We start from the raw sequence: 23,784 nt of genomic DNA on the forward strand, positions 1-23,784 counted from the left end.
CCCACACAACTCCTGCGAGAACTTTGTCCAATACTCAAAAAGCCCACACACCATCCCATCCCCCTCAAAACCTCAACTTAGGCATAACCCCCACAAACAAAATCAACACAATCATCAACCCATATACCATACAATACAACCTCACCCGCCCCCAGAACCCCTCCCCCTCCGTTAACCGTCTCAACGTCCCCATCTTCTGTGTCACGCCATCCATCTTCTCCCCCGTCCGTGCCATCTCCCTCCCCGCGCGCTCAACCACTTCCCTATCCTCCTCAAGTGAGGCGCTGAACGCTTGAGTTTGAGCTTTGAGCTGCGCGGCGAGGGAGAGGATTGACTCGGAGAGAGCGTCCTGCTCGGCGCGGTGGTGGTCGAGGATTGCTTCGGTTGTGGTGGGGATTACTTGAGTTGTGGGGGAGGATGCGCTGGGGAGGAGGGAGGTTGCCGTGGAGGTGGAGGTGGCGGTTGGAGCGGGGGGTGCACCACGAGGACGAAGGGTAGAGGTTGTGGTTGTTGTTGGGGTCGGGGCTGGGGCTGGGGCTTGGGCTGGTGTGGGTGTTACTGTTGGTATTGGGGGTGTCGTCGTGGGGTATGTTGTTGTCATAGCTGGGGATGCTGTTGGCTCTGTCGGGGCGTCCTGCTCGGTCTTTTGGCTCCCCTCGACATCACCATCCCCCTCTTGCCCCTCTTCAGCCTTTTCCTCGCTCGATATGTCGACAACCCCAGCAAGCAAATCCTCTCCTTCTTCACTCTCCTCCCCAGACTCCGTCTCCTTCGCAGCCTCAGCAGCAGCCATCTCCTCCAAATCAGCCAGCCTCTCCTCTACTCTCTCCAATAACTCCTTCTTCTGCGCTAACTCGGCCTGCGGCACACCCCCTCTCGGGCCCGAGACAGGAAGTTTGACCCCGACACCAACACTAACATTCGGAGAGGACGACAGGGAGTCCTGCTCCAGGCGGGTGAGTAGCTCGCGGGCATGCCTCACGTTCTATTCGGAGACAAAAGTTAATACTACTGTCCAAACCTATCTGATGCCTGAGAGAGGCTAGACACTCACCGCGCGAGCCTTGGCCCTCTCAAGCTCACTCCTGCGCAAGCGCTCCTCGCGCACGGTATCGGCATGGAGGATGGTTCGTTGCAGACGGGAAAGTAGCAAAGTCAGATCGGCCAAGGGGTCGGCGTGGCGGATAGCTGCCGCTGGTTGCGCAGGTGCTGTCACGGTTGCTATTAAACGAGTCATTTTTGTGGCGATCTTGTGTTCGGCCGGACTTGGGCGCGCTGGAAAAGATTTCGAGGAGTGAAGTTCGAGGAGCAGAGTGATGGGAGTGACGTTGCGCTTCAGGTTCGCGCGACTTGGCACTTTGTGGTTTAACCCTAACCCTTATTTGACTCGGTGGATGGAAGGGTTATGGCATCAATGGTATAAATACGGGGTCGAAAGAATCTCTCCCACAAAGATAGATTTGTGTTGGCGAACATTTATTGGATTATATATTTTCTTTCTTCTATGAGAGTAACGATGATTGGTACAGGTCCTCGTTCATCGAACCACCAGTCTCAGGTGCATGTGCCACCGTCCGGATTGATAGTGAGGTTAGGCCAGGGTTAGGGTTTTTCACAAAATAAACTTCATCCAGTCCAGATGAAAGTCGATCTTGAAAGTGATAAAAGTGAGCTTCGACCTCAGCGTCCACTCACTCCCAGTGTGAGTGCTGTGCAAGACGACTGCACTGTCTAATACTCAACCGATCTCAGACACTCAGAGCAGATGTTCAGCTGAGACATCCAGCACTTTGGTCCAACATGAGGACGGCATCAAGGGTGCTCAAGAGCGCCCATTCTGCGCGCCAACTTCCAGCCTCTCTCACCCCCAGAAGCTCACTTAGACCATTTAGGTCACTGAGTGGACTCGCGCACTCCTCCAGACCTAGCATAAGACCTTGCACGACTCCAATAGCTCTCACCCTGCCTCGACAACTCCTCTCAACTACCTCCCCTCTACGCAATGAGTCAAAGCCAAAAGAGGAGCTAAAAGACGAGCCAAAGCAAGAAGAGATCGAGCTCGAATATGAGATCGACGAAGACCTCTCAGAACGCAAATGGTCTACTCCCCTAGCCAAGACCATCGCCGAGGCGATCGAGGTACCTCCTTCCCCTCCCTCTCATCCCCCTCAACCCCTCAACTCACGCACTAACCCATCTCCAGGTCACCGGCCCGATCCCCCTCGCCAGCTACATGCGCATGTGCCTGACGGCCGACCTCGGGGGCTACTACACTGGCGCCCTCCCCGCCTCTGAAGCCAACCCCGAGCGCGATCCGTTCGGCGCAGCAGGCGACTTCGTCACGTCTCCCGAGATCTCGCAAGTCTTTGGCGAGCTGTGCGGGGTGTGGTTCGTAGCCGAGTGGATGGCGCAGGGGAGACCTGCTACGGGCGTCGAGCTCATGGAGCTGGGCCCCGGGAGAGGTACGCTGATGGATGATATGCTCAGGACAATGCAGCGGTTTCCGGGGATAGCGAAGGCGCTGGAGAGGGTTTATCTGGTGGAGGCGAGTCCGCAGCTAAGGCAGGCGCAAAAGAGGTTGCTTTGTGGGGATGAGGCAGTACTTGAAGGGTGTGAGGTCGGCTGGAAGAGCAGGAGCAAGTATGGAGGGGTTGAGATTGTTTGGACGGAGAGTATTCGGGCTGTGCCGATGGGTGAGTTCAAGTTGCCTGCCTCTGACATTATCTGTATTACGTGAGAAGCTAACCAACTATGCAGACCCCTCGAAAACGCCCTTTATCATCGCCCACGAGTTTTTCGACGCCTTGCCTATCCACGCCTTTCAGCTTGTCTCCGTTCCAGCATCCTCCGATGCCAAACCCTCCCCCATCATCACTTCAGTTTCTTCCCCAACCCCATCCCCTCCCCAAAACCCCAACCTCCAATGGCGCGAACTCCTCGTCTCCCCAACTCCCCCCGGTTCAACCCACGCTTCTTTGAACACCCCCCTCTCCGAACGCTCCTCCCCCGTCCCTGACTTCCAACTAACCCTCTCGCCCTCTCCCACCAAGCACTCCCTCTACCTCCCGGACTCAACCCCGCGCTACCGCCGCCTCAAATCCCTACCCCCTCAACAAGCCCTCAACGCCACAATCGAAATATGCCCCGACCTGTTCAGCCACACCACCAACATCGCGCACCGAATCGGCGGGCACCCAACACTGAACCCAAAACCCCATCCCAGTGGTGCGGCACTAATCTTGGATTATGGCCCCGGCGACGGCTCCATTCCGACCTCCACGTTGCGAGGCATCCGCCGGCACCGCCGCGTCAGTCCTTTCTCCGAGCCCGGGCTAGTCGACCTCTCCGCGGATGTAGACTTCCAAGCCATCGTCGACACGGCACTGGACGCGAGCGAAGGGGTCGAGGTGCACGGCCCTGTGGAACAGGCTTTCTTTTTGAGGGCGATGGGAATTGCGGAGCGGGCGGGGGAGATTGTGAAGAAGGTTGAGGCGATGGGGGATCAAAAGAAGAAGGGAGATGTGGAGAGGGCGTGGCAGAGGTTAGTAGATAGGGGGCCGGGGGGCATGGGGAGGGTGTATAAGGCGTTGGCGATCGTGCCTGAGGCTGGGGGGAGGAGACGACCTGTAGGATTTGGGGGGGACGTCGTAGTTTAGGGGGAAAAGTGGAAGGAGGGGAAGGGGTTGTGTACTAGTAAATGTGTAATAGTAGGTGTTATAGATTTGACTGGACATAGAGATGTTACGAGCTTGGTGATGCCGTGTCCCTAGAAATGAACCCGTATATTGTACACGGCCGTAACCAGCCAGATTCAAACGTTTCCTCTGTTGTCTGCCTGTTCCCATGTTTGATGAACTCTCTTTTGTCCGGACACACCTAGTCATGTCCCAGATTTTTCAAACCCAAACCCGGTCTATCATCTGGTTCTCGTCCTCAGTTACGCCCCCCCCCCCGGCACCCCACCCAAAACCCAACCAAAGATCAAGATCTCTAGTCATTGTTCGTCCCCCCATACCTACATTCGAGGCAGCACAATCGAATCAAGCCTTATCATGAACCATACCCCTTATTCCATTCCCGGTACCCGGTCCTAATCCTTACCATACGCGCATATCATACACCCATCCTCGAAACCAGATTTTAACGCGACATCTTCTGCTGCATCTCCGCCGTCATGGCCGCGTTCAACTCGGCGAACCTCTCTCCCAGCCGTGCCTGCGTCGTCATACTCTTGATCACGCACCGGCTGATGCACCCCGTCTCGCGGCCCGAAAGGACCTTGGACGTGAAGTCGTCCACACAAGCGTTGAAGCAATTGTCCACTAGGTTGCCGAAGACCTGTTCTTAAGGCATTAGTGATTGTTCTAGAGGAAGGGCAAGAAAGGAAGGATCCCCCCAAGGGGAGGAGGTGAGCAGGGAACAAGAAATCGCGTGGGAGATAGTTGGAAAGAAAGGATGGAGAGGGAAAACATACGGTCATGAACTCCTTAACCTGGCGCTTCTGCAGGCGCTGGTCGAGTTCGCGCTGCTCGGCGGGGGTGAGGCTGGAAGGGTCAGTCAGTCATTTCGATTCTCTCGTCCATGCTTTTATTTTTTTGGAGTGTTGCTGAACATACCCTTCCATTTTGATGCTGAGTTCGAGAGAAAAGGTTTAAGGGGAAGTAAGTATCGGAGTTAAGGTAAACGGAAGTAAAAAACGTAAGAAGTTGACTCCGAGGAAGGTGGTGCTCTTTGCCGGATGTCGTTGGTGAGGCGGTTTCTTATCGGCTCTCCGATAAGAAAATTCATTGTTGACTTGGGCTCGGCTGAGGTAAGGGTTGGTCTGTGCATCGCCATGCCAAACACCCAGGTGGTCAAACCCAGGGTTCGGGCTGGGGTGAGTTAGGGCCACCTTTTGCATGGGCGCCATGCAACGTCGTCAGCGGCAGCGCACGTGACAAAGGGGCAGCGCAACAGCCGGATGCAACTTTGCTTGTTTTCAATATGGGAGTACTCGTTTTTGAGCGGCGATGACGTTACAGAGTTAATTCTAAAATATGAATAAGAGTTTATTGTCATTCGCCTCCTCATCGTTATTCCGTCCGAATCCGAGCTATCCATTTGTCTTCAATTCCATACCCGCCCCCCCACCCCCCAACCCACACCAAAATCACCAGCACTCCATGGACACCGCTAAAAGTTGACTCAGAAAACCACGTGCTAAATGCTCCAATCACACCTCCTTCTCCACGTCTCAAAACCCAGCCCCCAAACGCCACGCTATCACTTTTTGGCACGTTTTTTTCCAAACAGGTTTGACTGTACCAGCCAATTGGGTGTCTTGCCCGTCGGGATGGCTGCTGATGCACGTTTTACTGTCGGGGCTACTGGAGACCTAAAAACCAGGCCTGGGCAAGTCCCCGTGGCCTATGACGTCCGTTTGTTCGCATGGTGGGGGAGGGGGAGATATTGACTATGGAGCTAGCGGGCTGCATGAGAGAAATAAGGTGCGCGAGGCTGATGCTGAGACATAGTGTGGGTGAGTGAGAGGTAATTTGGATGTTGGGCTTGATCTTTTTACTCAACCCTACCTTGCTGACCTCATGGTTAATTACCTGTCTATGTTGCTCTACGAGATGTACTATATGATCCCCGAAACGCTTCGACCGTCAACCTTGCGGCATCTGCTTCCATAATCCCATTTCGTGGCCGCCTTGGCGACCCGATCGTCTGCGGCTGCCGGTGAAGCGGCGTTGGAGCCCCTGTGGTGGAGTCCCGTGCCATGCCGGGGCCGGGCGCCTAAGGGTCGCAACTTGGGTCAGCGTTCGTCCGAGGAGAAAATCCAATGTAGGAGCTATGGACATGAATATGGCTCGATACTCACAGCAGGGACGTAGCTGAGTGTGAGATGACTAGGAAGGCAGCTGTTCGCGGGGACCCATGGAGGCAAATCTTAGATAAATCAGCTGCACGTCCTCTCCTGATGACGGCTCGCGAGACGAGGTGGCGCATTGGAGAGAGGGTCGTCAAAAACCATAAAAAGCTGCGAGGCAGAAGAGAAACGAAATAAAAGACCGCCACACATCCCATCACTTGCAGGTCATATGCTATAATTGGATCGTCCAATCCGGTGTGGCTTGCGATGGGTTTGTGGTTGGTTGGTCTCCGGGCATTATGGCGACGCCCAAGGCGAGGAGAGATGCCTTTTTGTTTTCGTCTTTGTCTGTCCAGCCGATATTGAGTGCCCTAGAGATAGTTTTGTCTACTGCTGATTTTGCGGAATACATTATATAGGCTTCAATAATCCGAGTAATGAGTATGACGAGGCACCTTACGTCATGAGTGTAGCTCACAATCGACTTTGGGATTGGGTTGAGGGAAATAAGCGCCAGCATAACGGCCTTTGCGCTGCAGCCCACTGCAGTGCTAGCACGAAGTCAATTAACAGATGGAAGCCCGAGTTTCTGGGTCCGATCTTTTATCTTGAGACAAAACTTTTAGCTCACAGCCAGATGCAGGGTCTTGCTAGCTGCATTTGCTGGCTGCCGGAAGCTGGAGAAAAAGTGAAATCTCCGTCCCAATACAATGATGCTCGCCTTGTAAAAAAAAAAAAAAAAAGGGTACTGTGCGAGGCCTAGGGCTGACAGCTCAACACTGTGTGGGTTCGGCATTCGACGTTGGATTCAACGGTCGCTGATCACAGACGGAACGCAGTCAGCAGCGGGAGCTACACCACGCAAGGGATCAAAAATTAGATCCAAGAATCTATTTGGGCATCGTGCTATCGAGCGCAATCTGATAAAGGAACAGGTTGCAGGTCGCACAAGGCAGAACAGAGGCCCGTGATTACCCGGTCCAAGCCAGCAGGTCGAGCTGTCATCCGCCACTGTCCCCTGCTACTGGACCCTAAACTCGGGCACTGTGCCGCCAGGAACCGACTGTCGATGCAACATAGCCAAGCGCCGGCCAGGACGGCGATGAGGTCTCTATAGAAACAATTGAATGATGCAGATCATGTCGACAACATTGCTGCTAGACACGCGTCGCGGCCTGAATGACAGAGAAATACTGTCGCAGGGGGTCAGATGACGCTCGATCCCCCAAGACCCTGGGGCCGCTTCACCGAAGAAGCCGCACGGTTCCCAGGTACATGCACAGTGCGTGTGTGCACGTGACACTGTTACCACGCTTGGGTCAGACCCCTGGCGAGCCCGTCGGGCCCCAGTTCCCCGGGCTTTTGAGGAAGGCAGCCCCAGGGCCAGCACCTGCCGCCAGTCCCACGTCCCCTCCTTCTGAGTGCTCATGCTGTTGCTGCCGTTGCCCGCGAGTAAGGAGAGCGCCTGCCCGCACTGAAACTGGAACGCAGCTGGTGCCAGTGGAAGTGGACTGCATTTTGAATTGAATTTCATTTCCATTTCCCTTTTCTTTTTGTACTCCATTTTATTTGTCCCTAGCCACAAACCACGACGCGATTTTTCTCCCGCATACCAAAATCAACCTGCCGCAACACCTCGCCGCCCTGAGGTGCCATCTTGCCTCGACTGCTCGCTACCGTTCCATCCCCTGCCGTCTTTCCATCCGCTCGCTCAGAATTATCCGAATTCCGACAGCGCGCCAGCCAACGAAGCTCCATTCCGTCTCAACTCGATTTCGACTTTTGACCGACTTTCTTGATACCTTTCCTCCGATCCCACGAATCCACTCTACCTCTGCCAAAGTCGTCATCGCCGGGAACGCCCGGCTCGCGTCGCTGAACCCATCAATCGATCGTTTTTGCTGCCAGCTGCTCGACGACGACACGATCTCTCGTTCTAAGCGCACCACCGCCGGCTCCCCCCCCCCCTTCCCTCCTTTCGCTGGAGGCTCTAACCGTCGGCGTGCATGCCTCGGCCCTCGACCTGACCGCCCGACCTGGCGAACATATCCTACACTGCCCGAGCGCAGTGACCGCCCCCCTCCCCCCTTCTCAAGGCGCGTTGTCCGTCGTTGCCGTTGTTCGCGCTGCCTCCAACACCATGACGTCCACGCCCGCTGCTGCTTCGGCGACTGCTGCCACCCAGGCGCAGTCGAGCCAGCACCAGCAGCACCAACAACACCCAGCCCAGCAGAACCAGCAGCCCCGGCGGGCCGCCGACCCCGGCCCGTCGCAATTGCAGTCGGCCGTGTCCCCGCCATCCAAGCGGGACCTCAAGTCGTGGTGGAAAAGCTTCAAGCTGCCGACGAAGCAGCAGGAGTCGCAGGGTATGCTCTCCCGGCCCTCCTCTCGTCCCAAGCTCCGGGGTCGTGGTCGTGTGGGCGGCGGTGTCTGGCGGATGCCACGCCGGATGAGACGCTTCCCCACGCTGCGTCGTCGCAAGTCGGCCAGGCCCGGCTTCTTTGACCCCAAGTTGCCTTTTCCCGCGCGCCAGAGCAAGTGCCCTGGCTAAGAGACGCGCGCTTTCAGGCAAGTGCTTGTGCGCGGCTAGATGTTTATATATACTGCCATCTATTGCGATGGATATTATTTCTTGATGTGCTTCTTACGGTCCATGTCTTAACACTGCGCTTAGAACGTCCTCCCGGCATCTTTGGCGTCCCCCTGCGTGAGAGCATCACCTATGCCAACGTGGCGATCTCGCTCCTCGACGAGGACGGAAAGAGCTACATCTACGGCTACGTGCCTATCGTCGTCGCCAAGTGCGGCCTGTTCCTCAAGGAAAATGGTAAGTCACCCGACCAAGCTGTTCCTTCGCAGCTAACCTCTCCAGCCACCGAGGTCGAGGGCATCTTCCGTCTGAATGGGTCCGAAAAGCGCATCAAGGAGCTCAAGAACGCCTTCGACTCGCCCGATAGATATGGCAAGGGCCTGGTTTGGGATGGCTACACTGTACACGACGCAGCCAACGTGCTGCGCCGCTACATTAACGACCTCCCCGAGCCCGTCGTCCCGCTCGACCTTTACGAGAAGTTCCGCGAGCCGCTCAAGGGTTTCACGCGCCTGGGCACCGCCGAAGGCGAAGGTCCCCACTTCGTGGAAGGTTTCGACATGGACGCGGCCATCCGCCGCTACCAGCAGCTCATCGCCGAGCTGCCGCCGTTGAACCGCCAGCTACTTCTCTACATCCTGGACCTGCTGGCCGTCTTTGCCGCCAAGTCCGACCAGAACCGCATGACCTCGCAGAATTTAGCTGCCATCTTCCAACCCGGCATGTTGTCACACCCTGCTCACGCCATGATGCCCGACGAGTACCGCCTGAATCAGTGCGTCATTATCTTCCTCATCGAGAATCAGGACCACTTCCTCATGAGCGGCAACCCAAGCGGGGATAAACCCCTGGAGACACCCCCAACCCCTGAGTTAACCTCGGAAGCTTCGCGATCTGCGCCCAATGTTAGCGCTACCGCTGATACTGCGACTATCAAGGCTGGGTCATTACGTCGAAACAAGTCGACCTCATCGCGCCACTCCTACTCCAACTGCCCGAGTCCTAGCACTCCAACACGTACGTCGACTGGTGGTCTATCTCGCAGCAATACCCTCCCACCAAAACGATCCCCATCTCTCGGCTCGTCCCGCAAATTCACCCCCAAAACCGGTGCCCCTCCTAGCCCTGGCACCCCCGTAAACGTCTGCCCGCCGACCCCAGTTGCTGCCCCGCCTACCGTCCAAGAAGAACCCGCGCTCCCTGCCCCTCCCCCCACATTACCCGCAGCGCAACCTACCAACAAGAGCCAAGAAAGGCTCGATGTGCCGGAGGCCAGCACGCCGGCTAAGGAACGGAAGCTGCCTATCCTCTTCCAGCGCATGTCGTCCAACGAGAGCGAAGGCCGCCAGCCAAACAAGCTCAGGAAGAAGCGGCTGCCCGGGAGCGCGAACCCGAGCGCCCAGAGCTCGACCGCCTCTTTGCCTCACTCAGCCGCCGTCTCCCCCAACTCAGAACTTTCCAATCCCCTTGAGTCGATCTCCTCTAGAGCCGAGCACGAGGCAACCCCGCGCGCCCACCCCCCTGCTAACGAGGTGCCTAGCACGCAGCCAAGCAGCAGCGCGCCCAGTGCAAAGCCGAGCACAGCTGATCTGAACTCGAGCACGAACCTGAGCGCCACCGAGCCGAGCACCACACACGTCAGCGCGGTGAACCAGGAGAAGAGCAAAAAGTCCCCGTCGGCATCGATCAATGGCTCGTCAGCGGAAAATACCTCTGACCTCGACCAAGTCGATGACCTCGCCTCCAAGAATACGACTACTGAGCCAGCTGCTCCGGAGACCCCAGGACAGAATGGAGCTGAAAAAGAGAAAGAGAGGAAGCGCCGGTGGAGACTGTCCCGTAAGAAGGATGATGCAGCTGTGCCGCCGGGTCCGTCTCCCCCTCGTACTGGGAGTGGCACTGGAGGCAATTTACACGCCGACGTGAGCTCTTTATCTGTCGTCAGCAGCACTGCGCAGAGTCACCAGGGCCATAGGCCCAGGGCGAGTATGAGCCTGGGAGATTCTTCGGAACGTGAGAATATGGCTGGGCTGGTGGAGGTGTCGAGTGGCGAGTCTGCTAAGGATGGCGCAGTAGGAGAAAAGGGAGGGAGTAGATTGTCGAGTTGGATTAAGAATAAGTATCGCGAGCATAAGGGGGGGGTTGTGGAGGGGAGGAGGAATAAGAGTCCTCCTGCTCCGGCTCCGGCTGGAATTCCGTTACCGGGCAGGAGGGGGAAGAGTTTGGATTTGAAGAGGGAGGAGCAACAGATTGCGGGACTGATTCAGCCGGCTGAGGGTAAGGTCCCGGCTGCTGTGGCGGCTCCTGCTCCGGCTCCCGCTCCGGCTCCTGCTCCGGCTCCAGTACCGGTCCAGGCTCCCGCTCAGGTTCCCGCTCCTGCTCAAGTTCAAGTTCAGGCTCAACCCCAACCCCCGGCTACGGTCCCAGCGGCTGCTTCAGCTCATGCGTCAGCCCCAGCTCAGGCTCCGAGTCAAGCTCAGAATTCGAAGACCAAGTCCTGATGAGACGGCTACCCACTGAATGAAGGGAAGAAAAGGAAAATGGATGAAATGGTTGGATGATCGGATGGGATGGATGACATGTGATGACTACTACTAATTACCCTTGTTGTTTACCATTGTTTTCTTTCTTTTGTTGTTGGGGTCATCCCTCTTCTTCCCCTCGATTGATGAACGCCACACTTCCCTGGATATGACGAAACGAAATGAAACACTACATGACATGAAATGGAACCTCGGGTTACGGAATGATTTTCTTTTCTCTTTTGGGACGTTGTCACTACACTTGAACCTACCAATTTTTTTTTTTTTCACCTACCCTTGTAACACACTTTACGCCAGGCAAGGCGATGTCTGGGTGAAAATACCCCACCAAGGCTGAACCATCTTGGCTAGGTAAACTCTCTTGAACACGACTTCTTTTGAGAACTCCGGGTGCGATAGCAGGTCTGGGTAGGTGCTGACAAGCACCAGGGATGCGGACGGGACGTGCATTGGAGAGGCAGACTGGCCTGTCGGAGTATGAATTGGTGGTGGAAGGATGCTCATTGCAGCAGACGTCTGCCCCTTCTCGATCTACAAATGATGTGGTGGCTAGCTGTCTGCATGGGCAAGGCGGATGGATGGATGGGATAATATTATCCTGTACTCTTGTTGGGTTATTATGTTTGTGAGGATTTTGTGTTTATTTTTAAGCTTCTTCTTTGCAGCTTCTTTTTTAAACTTCTGGGATGGGACTTGATCTGAACCTGAGGGGAGTTTACTTCTTTTTTTTTTAATTTTCTCCCTCCTCTCAGCAAACTTTTTGTACTTGTTCTTTTTCTTTTTCTTAAAGTCATGATGGAAATGATGATGGATTTTGTTTTTTTGGCAATCTTCCTCTGGTTGGTTGACCATGATTTTCGTTTCTACTTAGGGGTTTTGTTTTACCCACTCCCTCACTCCCTTCCTGCTAGCTCGCTCTTTTTTTCGGGGGGGGAGGGGGGTTTAGAACTCTCCCTACTGACCCTTCTTATCATTACACACCATAACTTACCTGTAGTTAGTTGCCTTTGCTTTTGGGCAGGACGGATGATTGACTCCTGGGCAACAATTGTTCAAAAGCAAGCTCTGATGCCTCAGGATCAATGAATGAAGGGAAGGGATCCTGGAACAGATATATCATTCATGGAACGTAGTGTTTTTACGTTGGGGCTGGTCAGGTGCTTGTGCGAGTGTCTCTGTCTTCCAAGGACTTCTTATGAACGGGTAGGGAAGGAAAGGAAAACGGAGGGGTTGGTCACCGGTGGCTGCGTTTTGATGTTTGATAGGTATTAATTATTTTTTTTTTTTGAGTTTTTCTAGGCAGGGTAGGGTAATTGTAGTAATCGTCTTTAGTCCATAATCCATTCTCCGAACAATTCGATTGTTGTCGGCGAATAGCCTGGAAACCATAAAACAGCAAGTGGTTTGAACTTGTAACTGGCAAATGATGTCATCCCAGTGATCAATGATGAGGTGATCGGTGTTGTCCCGTGGCTTTAATGAAGGGTTCAAAACCGATGGTCAGGGATGAAATTCGACAGTCTGGGATGAACGTCCAGAACTCCAACCATTAAATTTGAATTTTGAACCACCTCTTTCCATTAATCGCATTTTGAAGACTTAAGCCTCATGTCCTCTGTTCCCGCAAAAAAAAAAAAAAAAAAAAAAAAACTACGCTTTCATCCCACCGATCTGCATCTCTCGGGATTGTCTTCACGAAACCCCTTCAATGACGCCCGCCACATCAGCCTCACCGCCCCACTTGACCGTTCAGCCACGCCGCCACGTGCGGCTGAGCAAAAAGCTTAGCTTGACTTCGAGGCTCCACATCGATGGGATCCACTGATAACGGTGTGGGAGAAAGGGGAGTTCATCTGTCGATCTTTTTGCTTGGACGGGTTGGGGTTGAAGTGTAAGAGCTTTCTTGGTTGGGGCTTATCTCTTGGGTGCCAATGTACATTCGGCCGTAGACTCCTCAAAAGAAGGATGAAGGATGCTAAATACATATGAGGGGAGTTACACTCAAAAGTTAAGATGAAGTTTTCCCGAGATCAGACTCAGCAAGGAGAGCTAGTTCCCCCCTGAGGATTGACTTTCAAAGTCCGAGCCAACATCCGGGCGGTCCCGCTAAGGACAGGCCCGGCCCGAATAAGAACCCTTTTCGTAGGTTGTCAGCCTTTTTCATCATCATCGTCAGCCACCGGCACTCCAGTCGACTTTCTCCGATTTGACCCACCGGCGATAAGACCCCAGAGCGTAACCAACTTTATCCCCAATCATTCCCCAACTTTCTGGAGTCTGGGACCAGACCAAACACAGTTCAGGCCTAGCCCATAGAAAATTTCTCGAAGCTTTTCGCCCGAAAACAGTGTCCCCCCGGCCGCGGCAGATGAATGCGGCAACTGCCCGCAAGCAGGAGCAAGATGCATGTGCCGTAACCAACGCTACTGACTAGGTGCGTACAGAGTGTAACGCGGTCTGTTGCTCCTGAGAGGATCAACCCCGATCTTTACCCGAGCTAGGCTGGTAGAGCTGGTGTTGGAGTAAGTTGAGGTCCGATCTTCGGATAGGCGTGGGGATATATATTGGTGATGCTACGGGACCTAGGTTGAGGTTTACTTCCGGGGAAGATGCCTTGTAAGCTTGGATCAAATCCTAGATGATGGACGAGGCAGCATGGGCATGACATGTGTCACAGCAACAACAACAACCACAGCGGTCTTGCCGTACCGTCACACCAACCGCTGACCCATATCCAGAGGCCCGATCGTTCCGACGAGAATGAAGGTCTTATGTGACAAGTCCACGAGGAATCTCGACTGGAGCTTCGAAGGCAGAGAGAAGTCGGCCGTTTTTTTCTTCCTCAGCTCAAGACCCACCAACCCCGCGGTGTCAATCCCCTTCTGTACTGTAGCTCCGGAGTTATTGTTTAGCGAGGACCTCGGACGTTGAAATAACCAACAGGCTGTTTCTGACTGGGGACAGGAGAAATACTAGAAGTGCCGGCCGGGGGGTCAGCTGGGGAATCGCTTGTCTAGGTAGATTGTGGGCTTTGGAGAAGGTAGTACCGTAGTACCGAGGACGAAGTTTGAGCTGTCACAAGCCTGACGTTGGTGGTTGTGACTGTGACTCGTCGGAAGAGAAAGGGTAGCCGGTCTGAGTGCTCACAAGGTATTGTGAGAGAAGTAGCTGTATCGTCTTACTCCCAAGTCCAAGTGGAAGCTTAGGTATCAATCGAATACGTATCCGGATGGGGCTTCATAGGGGATCACTCTCAACCGTTTGCTGTCATAAGCAACAAGCCCAACTCACGACTCGAGCACTAAGCAGAAGCTACAACAGTAGTAACCGGTCCGGACCTATTCACAAGATTGAAACCCCGTGTTCGACGGATGTGGACTTTCCCACTCGTCACATCCCCCGGAGCGGGATCGCCTAGCGCCAACCTCCACGAGCCACGAGCTACCCCATGTCTCACCGTCCCACCCAACCCCATTTTGCACAACGGGCCTGGCTACGGAGCAGCTGGCTGTTGGGTTGAACCAGTCAATCTTTGCTGCATACGGTAAGTCACATCCGAGCCGGCGGCGTCAAAGCTCAGGTTAGCCGCCGAGGTGCACTTATATTCCCGGCGGTGCGGATGCGGAGAGTGCCGGGGGGGGGAGGGGGGGGGGAAGCCGAGGCGTTGAAGGGCGGTTGGCCGAAGACGGAGGGACGTTGGCGGCCGGGGTTTGTATAATAGTATGAGAAACGTGTGTGTGTAACACTTATAGGTTTGGCTCGATGGTTGCTGATTGCGAGGCGACTAGGATCTGAGTGACGTCTGTGCTGAGGACTGTCTGTGCCTCTCACCTCACGTCTTCCTTCCTTTCACTCATCCACGGAGTGTCGTCAAGCTGATTGTAATGAACCCCTGACAATAGCAGCAACAACAACAACAACAACAAACATGTCAATCCGCTCCGAACGGGAAAAACACTGTACGTCCATGCCCCTTCATCCAGGTAACCTAACATCTAACCTCATCCCCAGCCTCCGACGAGGAATCCCCCTCCCCTTCTCCCCCCTCGCTCCCCATCTTACCCCCCAACACCTCCGACCGCCTCCTAACCCTCCGTATCGACACCCACATCCTCCCCTTCGTCATAACCCTCTACCTCCTGGCCTTTCTCGACCGTGTCAACATCGCCAACGCGCGAGCCTTCGGCCTCGAGTCCGACCTCCACATGACCGGCCGCTACGACTACAACACCGCGTTGACCATCTTCTTCATCCCCTACATCCTGTTCGAGGTGCCCTCCAATATCCTCCTGAAAAAACTCAGTCCGAGGGTGTGGTTGAGTGCATGTTGCATCGGCTTTGGTGTCGTGACCGTGTGTCAGGGGTTTTGTAGGAACTTTGGCGGACTGCTGGCGGCGAGGTTTTTCCTCGGGGTGTGTGAGTGCGTCATGTTTCCCGGGTGTTTTTATGTGATTGGGTCGTGGTACCGGAGGGGGGAGGCTCAGAAGCGGTTTTCGCTGTTTTTTTGCTCGACCAGCTTGGCGGGGGCTTTTGGGGGCCTGTTGGCGAGCGCCATTGGAAAGATGGATGGAGTGGGAGGGTATAAGGGGTGGAGGTGGATTTTTATTATCGAGGGCGCGGTGACGGTGTTGGTTGGGGCGTTGTTTTTGTTTACGTTCCCTGGGTTTCCGGAGCAGGCGGTTTGTTCCCCTTTTCTTCTCCCGTCTTGATATTGAGATGATGACTTGGAACTGACGATTCCCAGAAATGGCTCTCCCCATCAGAACTCTCCTACCTCCAAGCGAAACTCGCCCTCGACCAAGGCCCCTCTGCTGCCGAAAAACGCATCACCCCTCGAGACGTTCTCCGCGTCCTAACCGACTACAAGGTCTGGCTTGGCGGCCTCATGTACCTAGGCCTCATCGTACCCGCCTACTCCTATGCCTTCTTCGCCCCGACCATCATCCAAGCGTACAACTCGTCCAGCGCAATCGAGACACAACTGCGATCTGTCCCGCCCTGGGCATGCGCGTTTGGACTGGCGATGATTGTAGCCATCGCGTCGGACAAGGCGAGGCACCGGTTCGCCTTTACCGTGACGCCCATTTTGTTGAGCGTAGCCGGGTTTGGGGTGCTGTTCAGTGTGTTTGACAAGCTGGATGTGCAGTATGCGGCGTTGTTTTTGATTTGCATGGGGACGTACGCGGCTATGCCGGTGATTGTGTGCTGGTTTAATATGAATTTGGGTGGGCATCATAGACGCGCGGTGGGGAGTGCCTGGCAAGTTGGTGAGTATCTGCTTACCCTTGAAACAGATTTTCCGGCCCTTTTCTTACCCTCTCATCCCCCCTCATCTTCCGCCCCTCGCCCCTTTGACCCTAAGCATATATTGCCCCTGATACTGACACCACCCCAGCCTTCGGCAATATCGGCGGCATCATCTCAACCTACTCCTTCCTCAAAGAGGACGCTCCACGTTTCACCAAGGGCTACGCGATATGCGTGGGCTTCATCTCGCTGAGCGTGGTGTCGTGTGTGGCCTACGAGTTGGCCGTGGCGTGGGAGAACCGCAAGAAAGAAAAGATCCTCCGGGAGGGAGAACTCAACCTGACGGAGGAGGAGAAGACGGCTTTGGGGGTAAGTGTTTTACCTCAGAAATCCTGAATCCTGGAAAGAGGTGAACGTCTTACTGACAATGCGTAGGATCTGAGTCCGGAGTTCAAGTATATGCTTTAGCTATTCCACAGTTCGGTTGGTTGCATTATCCTAGTTATGATGTGGCTATGAGATGCATGGTGGTTGAAAGTGATACTGGTCATTGGATGGGAAAAGGACAGAAAATATAGAGGAGCAGGATAGAGCAATGCGCAAATAACCATCAAAGTGGACATAGCCCTCGAGTGGCTAGCTTAATAACTCTTAGTTCGCTTCACTGAACGGCCCATGAATTGTGGATATTGGAGCAGTTTCTGAGGACAGCATCCATCTATCCAACGAAGCCGCTCTGCCCCCTCATTTAATAGTTCTGCGACTAGGATCATGCTGACCCTGAACCCTGCTGCCAGGCCGGTGAACGGTCTTTATACTCCCTGATCATGATCGAATATTGCCCTATGACGCGTCCTGTCAAGTCCGTGGGAGCAAGCTATATCCTAGGACTAACTTTGCTTGCAAAAGCAAAGCCACTCCTGGGGTCAGGTTCCGACAAAAGAATATCTATAAGTCGGGGGGGAGTACAATCCTTCCCGGTAAGCAACGAGGTTTAAAGAACGAGTCAGGTCTCTGCTTCCAAGAGCAACCGGCGTATCCCATTCGCTTTCACAAGATATATAGACCAGGTTTCCGGAGAGGGTTGGTAGTAGCCCCAATAGCGTAACGGTATGCGGGCAGCTTGCTTGGTTTCTCGGTTTCTCCTTGGGACTTTTCCTCCGCGGGTCACGGGGCGAGAGTGACAAGAACATGCTCATGTCCACGGAGTTGATCGCGAGTGTGAGTCAAGGTCCGTTCAATCAGGTGTAGCAGGCATTCGGAATCAGCTATCGAAGCTGCTTTTAATGCCTCTCGGGCCTCTGACTGGATGCTTGACGAGAAGCTCCAAGACAAGGCCATATGGACCATGCTCTTAGGCACCTGCATGGGCAATTGGCTGAGTACCGACAGAAGCGCCAACGATTCACTTAGAGCATCCCAGATTGTTGCATGCTGGATGTGTTATGTACGCCAGAACTTGCCAGCTGCATTCTGTTCCACTGTTTCTCTCTACTCTGCACCTTTATTTTTGATCGTACTCTCCTGTGAAGGGTCGGACATCCTGGACATAGTCGCCTTATCAGCCACTCTATGAGCACTAGAGACTTGGTTGTACTTTTCAGAGCTGATGTGCTGGAGATGGACCAGTGATCTAAGGGGAGAGGGGGAGGAGAAACCGGGCAATGCATTTGCGCACTGCCAGGTCTCCAGAGCCGCCAAGTTCTAAAGAAGAAGAAGGCTTTTGGGTGGGCGTTTGTCTCATTTCTCGCGTGCTCCTGTTTGAGTGTTGGCTGATCCAGCTTTCTCACAAGCCTAGACTGCCACAAGCTTTGGCGGCCGGAAGCTCCTTTATCGATGGTCTCCTGCCTCGACTCAAATGGGTAGAGGATCGAAACGAGGTCCTCAACCACGATTAAAGGCATGGTAATCTCTAGTTCATCGAGAGGGGTTAGCGTATCCTCATCAACCTGTTATCTGAGATCGCAAATGTCCGTATGCAGGGAACCGGTGAGAGAGTCTACGCATTTTGACAGAGTTCTGATGCATGTTGGGCTGGCCAAAGACAGATTGGCATGAAAGGTGATGAGGGGGTGAATATCAAAAAATGTCAACGAAAAGTGATTGGAGGGGATGATGACGGTACGGCAGAAGCATTTTTAAACCCCGAAGGACATCTTACCTACTCTCGAAACTGAGAGAAGACTGAGCGACCTGAGGATGGATTTCGGCAGAAGATGCGACCCTTTTAAACTGAGATAGATGCCTGGGGCAAAAGTCATCATCATATGTCTTGCAACGGACGGATGGCATGGACCATGATTTCTTCAAAAATCCGACAGTGATGGGCAGAGAAGCGGCTCCATGTTTAACGCAACGTATGACTAATTATGAAGTCAGTTATGCCTACTTCTCTCAAATTCTTCTTAGAACTTCCCACAATCAGAAGTGACTTTAGGCAGAAGCTAACCTATATAATGTTAACAGAAGTTGCGTCGTCGTCGTCGTCGTCGTCGTCGTCGTCGTCGTCGTCGTCGTCGTCATCGCCGTTGTTGTTGTTGTTGTTGTTGTTGTTGGTGGTGGTGGTGGTGGTGGTGGAAGAGGCAGGCGATGAGGAATTTGAAAAAAACAATGGACTCTTTGCAGGCCTGGGTAAATGCAGAGATGGAGTGAGTGATAAGTACAAGTATACATTAATCAAGTTATATACCTATAACTTCATTAGAACACAAGTCCGTTTCTTTCTTTTTGTTTTTTTTTTTTCCCTCCCAAGATAGATCAATAGATGCACCCATCATCATTACAACTCCTCCTTCTCCCGCCTCTCTTCTATTTTTTCCTCCAGCGGCTTAGCCGACCCCTTATAAACCCCTGTATCCCACACCACCAACCTCCCTCTCCTCCTCCAGTCCTCGTTAAATAACCCATTAAACCCGCTCCACACTCTCGTTAGCCTGACTCCCATCTGTTTTCCCTCACCATTTTCACTCTCAAAAAACTCTCTCAATACAGGCTCAATCCCCTCAAATCCAACGATATACCTTGGCATCTCCCCGTCGCGTTTCCCACTCCCGTCTTGCGCCAAGGGAAAAAGCTCGTTAGCGAGGAATGTTAACCCGTAGGAGTTATTCCTCTTCGGATCCCTCAAATAAAACCGATCTGCCTCGTCCAAATACGTCTCCCTCTCCACGCTCCCCGGTTTGGTATGCAACGGCGGCTCGCAGGTAAGTGCCCTCGCCCGGAGGGCGGGATAAACTAAATGTGAGCGCCATGGGGTGCTATGGCAGGGAGTGAGAAATAGAGCAAACAACTCATGTCCTTCTTCCAGGCTGAGGGGCGTCTCGGGAGAGAGCAGATCCGTCCCCAGCCAAAGCGACTCGGGATGAATCCTCTCGAAATCAGCGCGCAGAAATTGCAGGACCGACAGAGGGGCGGCTTGGTGGAAGACACTGAGGTAGGTTCCGAGTAAAAAGTTGATAGTAAGGAGGTTGGCAAGTGTGAGTTTGCGGCGGAGAACAACAGGTCCATTGGATGTGGAGGAGTTTGACTCGGGGGTGGTGAAGAATGCTGCGACGTAGGGAGCGGAGAGGATGTGCAGTATGGGGAGCAGGGGGTAGATGAAGCGGACTTCTTTGTGAGAGATCAGGGACATGATGGCTACGACTACGACAACCGTTGTCGCTAGCGTCTTGAGAACAGCTGATTTACAGCTATTATCGGGAGGGAAGAGAGCCTTCACGACTCCGACCAGGGCGAGCGGGAGAAAGGTTGTCATGAGGAGCGGGATGCCCTGGCTGAGGTAGTAGTGCCACGGCATGTGCCCGTAGAAGACGGCCAGCGACTGCGAGATGTTGAAGTACAGCCACTTATACGGCGGAAACGTCCAGAAGCCGAAATACAGCCTGTCAGAGAGCACCGAGAGAGCGAGAACAGCGCCACCGCAAAGGAGAATCTCCCTGAACAGAACAACCAGCGTTGAGACCGGGACCTCCCGTCGCGACCTCACAAGCCTTGCGAGCGTCATCCCAAGGATAACAACCCAAACCAGGATATTCGTCGGCCTCAACACAACTGCCAACGCCGCCAACACAAGCGAAATCCTCAAACTCTTTACCCTCTCTCCGACCAATAGCAACTCCCCATCCCCATCCCCATCCCCATCCCTATCCCCCTCACCCTTGAGCATCTCCCAAGGCCAATACGACACCCCCGCCACAGTCAATCCCATCTCCATCGAATTGCTAAACGTCCTTGTCGACACGTACCAGCCCCACGGGCTCACCACACTCAACCACAGCGCCGCCCACGGCGCGTTACTCCCCCTCCCGTACAAATCCATGCCCAGCTTCCACGTGAAAAAAGTCCCCTACCGCCGCAACCACGCTCTGCACCGCCCCCGGCAGCGCCGTCAAGATCAGCGCCCTAAACGGGGGGTACAGCTGCAGAAACCCCATCACCCCGTCCACTCCTCGATAAAACGCCGCGATGAGGGCCGGGTATAAGGAGGAGCGGAGTTGGTATGTCCATTCCCAGGTTAGCCAAGCCGAAGAGTCGGAGAAGGCGAGATGCCAGGCGGGTTCCAGGGACTGGAAGTATTCGTCCGGTTGGAAGAAGGTGCGGGTGAGGAGGGCGTTGAGGAAGCGGAAGAGGAGGAGGAGGGAGAGGACGTCGTGGGTTTGGGCGAGGGTAACTTGCGGGTGGGGGGTTCCTGGGGGAAGAGGGGTTATTCGTCGAGTGGGCCGTTCATTTCTGGTTTTAGGGTTGATGATGTCTTTGGAGCTGGGGTTGGGCTCCATCTTTGTCGGTGTTGATGGGTAGTGAGCTTGAAGCTCGAGCTGATGAAGCTCGATAATAGTGAGCTCGACACGTGAGATGATGAGCTTCCAGCTGTCACCAACCCGCCAGCTGTCAACACTGGCGCCAACCAGCCGGGACCCACTGAGCAACCCAGATCGCCACAGAACGTAATAGTAAACTCCCTGATTGGCATAATCCCAGCCCTACGTCACCAACAACCAATCATTCTTCAGTCGGAGCTGTACCCCCTGTACGACTCACCAAGAAGGAGAAAGGGTATTTGTGCACGTATCAACCAACCAACCAACCAACTACAGCCAAGACCACAAACGCGGGGAACACGAGGCGGCGGGAAGCGGGCTGCGCGGGTTGTGACCAGACAGCAGCAAACTTGCGGCGACGGCAATCCACGGGATTCCCATGCGACCCGGCGTTCGAATGGATTGGGCACGTCCGGGGCCGGGGATAAGCGAGCAGGCAGGGTAGAGAAGGGAGGAGAAGAAGATAGGAATAGAGATACTGTGAGATTGGAAGGAAGATAGGAAAGGAAGCTTCGGGATCATGGACACCAACTTAAAGCAAAACCATCCACTGCTTTTTCACGTTAAGCACCATTTCTTGTTGGATAATGAGCACAATCGGAGGAGCAGCGCTGGCACAATCGGAGCGGCACAGCCTTTGCTGGTGGTCGGGATGCTGGAGAAGCGGATGCGGCGTCCGCTTACACCTGCACTTAGGGGTATGGTGGCGTTTCACGGGATTCCACTCTTTTACGGAGCACAGCTGCGGCTGGCAAGGGAAGCGATCAAGAGGAGAACAAGGATATGAAAAACAATCAAGGCCGGATGATCGGGGGTCGGGGCGAGGGTTATAAAGTGGCAATGCCCGCCACTTGTGGAAGGGGAGAAGAGGGGGAAGAGGTAGTATAGAGCTGCTGAGTTCTTCTTGAGATTCCAAAAGTCAATTAAAACATCAGATTGAGTTGCAGTCGCTCGAAGACAGACAGCACCTTTATCATTTATCAGATAAGAACGTCACTCTTGCATCGATAACTCGGTCTCCTTTTATCGCTGATTGCCCCACCCATACATCATCGGGTACCTTTACGGACACTAACGTCACCGGCTCACTTATACTTTAGCCCTCTCCCACTGACTCCTTAACAAATAGCGATCGTCTCAAAACATACCAATCTAAAAATTATTCCAAACATTAAGATCTTTTTTTTTTTTTTCGCTACCAAAATGGCCCCCCACGCCGAAGAATCTACCCGTCCTCACCCTGTCCCCCAGCAAAAACAAGACCGCTATCACTCCCCCTCGACCACTACCGCCATCACCTCCGAAAACACCCACGCCGCCCACAACTATCACCCTCTCCCCATCGTCTTCTCCCGCGCCCAAGGCGTTCACGTCTGGGACCCCGAAGGCCGCCAATACCTCGACTTTCTCTCGGCCTACTCCGCCGTGAACCAAGGCCACTGCCACCCGGCCCTCGTGCAAGCCCTGAGCGAACAAGCCTCCCGTCTGACGTTGAGTTCTCGTGCGTTCCACAACGATGTCTTCCCCGTCTGGGCCGAAAAGGTGACGAAGCTGTTTGGGTATGACATGGTACTGCCGATGAACACGGGCGCAGAGGCGGTCGAGACGGCGGTCAAGGTGGCGAGGAAATGGGCGTATAAGGTGAAGGGAGTGCCGCAGGGGAAGGCGATGGTGTGGAGCGTGGAGGGGTGTTTTCACGGGCGGACGATGACGGCCGTGTCGCTGTCGGTGGACCCGGAGAGCAGGGAGAATTATGGACCTTATTTGCCGGGTGTGGGGGCGGTTAACCCGAAAACTGGCAAGCCTATAAGGTATAATATGGTCGAGGATATCGAGGAGGTGCTAAACGAATTCGGGAAGGAGACCGCCGCGGTGTTGGTTGAGCCAATTCAGGGTGAAGCCGGCGTAGTGGTACCCGATGAGGATTACCTTGCCAAAGTGCATGCTCTGTGCAAGAAGCATAATGTCCTGTTGATTTGTGATGAGATTCAGACGGGGATTGCGAGGACGGGGAGGATGTTGTGCTCGGAGTGGTCGGGGATCAGGCCGGATATGGTTACGCTGGGGAAGGCCATCTCCGGTGGGATGTATCCTGTGAGCTGTGTGCTTGCGGACAAGCACATTCTGGGGGTTGTTGAGCCTGGTACGCATGGGTCTACGTATGGTGGAAATCCGCTGGGGTGTGCGGTGTCAATTCGCGCGTTGGAGCTTGTTATTGAGGAGGGGATGGTTGAGAAAGCGGAGAGGTTGGGACGGGTGTTTAGGGAGGGGATTGAGGCGATTAAGAGCCCGATTGTGCAGTGTGTGAGGGGGAAGGGGTTGTTGAATGCGGTTGTGATCGATGAGAGCAAGACGGAAGGCAGGACGGCGTGGGATCTGTGCTTACTGCTGAAGGAGAAGGGTGTGCTGGTGAGTACTGAACAGGGATTCTTGCGGTGTAGGGGAATGCTAACGATGGAGTGACAGGCTAAACCCACGCACGGCAACATCATCCGCTTTGCCCCTCCGCTGGTCATCACCGAGGAGCAGCTGCGCTGGGCCCTTGAGAAAATTGCTGAGGCCCTGAAGGAACTGCCGACTGCCCCGAAGAGCGAGGATCATTGAACTGGGTACTAACTAGCCCGAGGATCTATCTCGATGTATTATGATTCTTTTGATAGGATGCTTTTCGTTTGGTTATGTCAATTTGATACCACATTTCTTTCGGAGATGCATTAAGGGAGATCTGAACGG

General features: G+C 54.2%; 7 protein-coding genes across 7 annotated transcripts; 4 read left to right on the forward strand and 3 right to left on the reverse strand.

Moving 5' to 3' along the window:
• Positions 1-64: 64 nt before the first annotated feature.
• On the reverse strand, positions 65-1,237 carry CTHT_0070880 (uncharacterized protein; the record flags this gene model as incomplete). Its single annotated transcript, XM_006697298.1, has 2 exons — positions 65-985; positions 1,055-1,237. The coding sequence occupies 2 exons, from the start codon at positions 1,235-1,237 to the stop codon at positions 65-67; spliced, it is 1,104 nt and encodes a 367-aa protein (XP_006697361.1).
• A 563-nt stretch (positions 1,238-1,800) lies between these two features.
• On the forward strand, positions 1,801-3,656 carry CTHT_0070890 (uncharacterized protein; the record flags this gene model as incomplete). The annotated part of the gene is made up of 3 exons (XM_006697299.1): positions 1,801-2,139; positions 2,204-2,693; positions 2,758-3,656. 3 exons carry the CDS (start codon positions 1,801-1,803, stop codon positions 3,654-3,656), a joined length of 1,728 nt encoding a protein of 575 aa, XP_006697362.1.
• A 484-nt stretch (positions 3,657-4,140) lies between these two features.
• CTHT_0070900 (mitochondrial import inner membrane translocase subunit-like protein) lies at positions 4,141-4,624 on the reverse strand (the record flags this gene model as incomplete). The annotated part of the gene is made up of 3 exons (XM_006697300.1): positions 4,141-4,338; positions 4,475-4,544; positions 4,617-4,624. 3 exons carry the CDS (start codon positions 4,622-4,624, stop codon positions 4,141-4,143), a joined length of 276 nt encoding a protein of 91 aa, XP_006697363.1.
• Positions 4,625-7,994: 3,370 nt separating this feature from the next.
• Positions 7,995-10,945, forward strand: CTHT_0070910 (putative GTPase-activating protein; the record flags this gene model as incomplete). The annotated part of the gene is made up of 2 exons (XM_006697301.1): positions 7,995-8,268; positions 8,529-10,945. 2 exons carry the CDS (start codon positions 7,995-7,997, stop codon positions 10,943-10,945), a joined length of 2,691 nt encoding a protein of 896 aa, XP_006697364.1.
• Positions 10,946-14,915: 3,970 nt separating this feature from the next.
• CTHT_0070920 (putative nicotinamide mononucleotide transmembrane transporter protein) lies at positions 14,916-16,702 on the forward strand (the record flags this gene model as incomplete). Its single annotated transcript, XM_006697302.1, has 5 exons — positions 14,916-14,946; positions 14,999-15,399; positions 15,732-16,254; positions 16,383-16,603; positions 16,670-16,702. The coding sequence occupies 5 exons, from the start codon at positions 14,916-14,918 to the stop codon at positions 16,700-16,702; spliced, it is 1,209 nt and encodes a 402-aa protein (XP_006697365.1).
• Positions 16,703-18,683: 1,981 nt separating this feature from the next.
• CTHT_0070930 (uncharacterized protein) lies at positions 18,684-21,009 on the reverse strand (the record flags this gene model as incomplete). The annotated part of the gene is made up of 3 exons (XM_006697303.1): positions 18,684-18,861; positions 19,255-20,558; positions 20,671-21,009. The coding sequence occupies 3 exons, from the start codon at positions 21,007-21,009 to the stop codon at positions 18,684-18,686; spliced, it is 1,821 nt and encodes a 606-aa protein (XP_006697366.1).
• Positions 21,010-22,254: 1,245 nt separating this feature from the next.
• CTHT_0070940 (ornithine aminotransferase-like protein) lies at positions 22,255-23,655 on the forward strand (the record flags this gene model as incomplete). Its single annotated transcript, XM_006697304.1, has 2 exons — positions 22,255-23,460; positions 23,518-23,655. The coding sequence occupies 2 exons, from the start codon at positions 22,255-22,257 to the stop codon at positions 23,653-23,655; spliced, it is 1,344 nt and encodes a 447-aa protein (XP_006697367.1).
• Positions 23,656-23,784: the final 129 nt, after the last annotated feature.

This window comes from Thermochaetoides thermophila (genome assembly GCF_000221225.1).
Source record: "Thermochaetoides thermophila DSM 1495 unplaced genomic scaffold scf7180000011822, whole genome shotgun sequence".
NCBI lineage: Eukaryota > Fungi > Ascomycota > Sordariomycetes > Sordariales > Chaetomiaceae > Thermochaetoides > Thermochaetoides thermophila.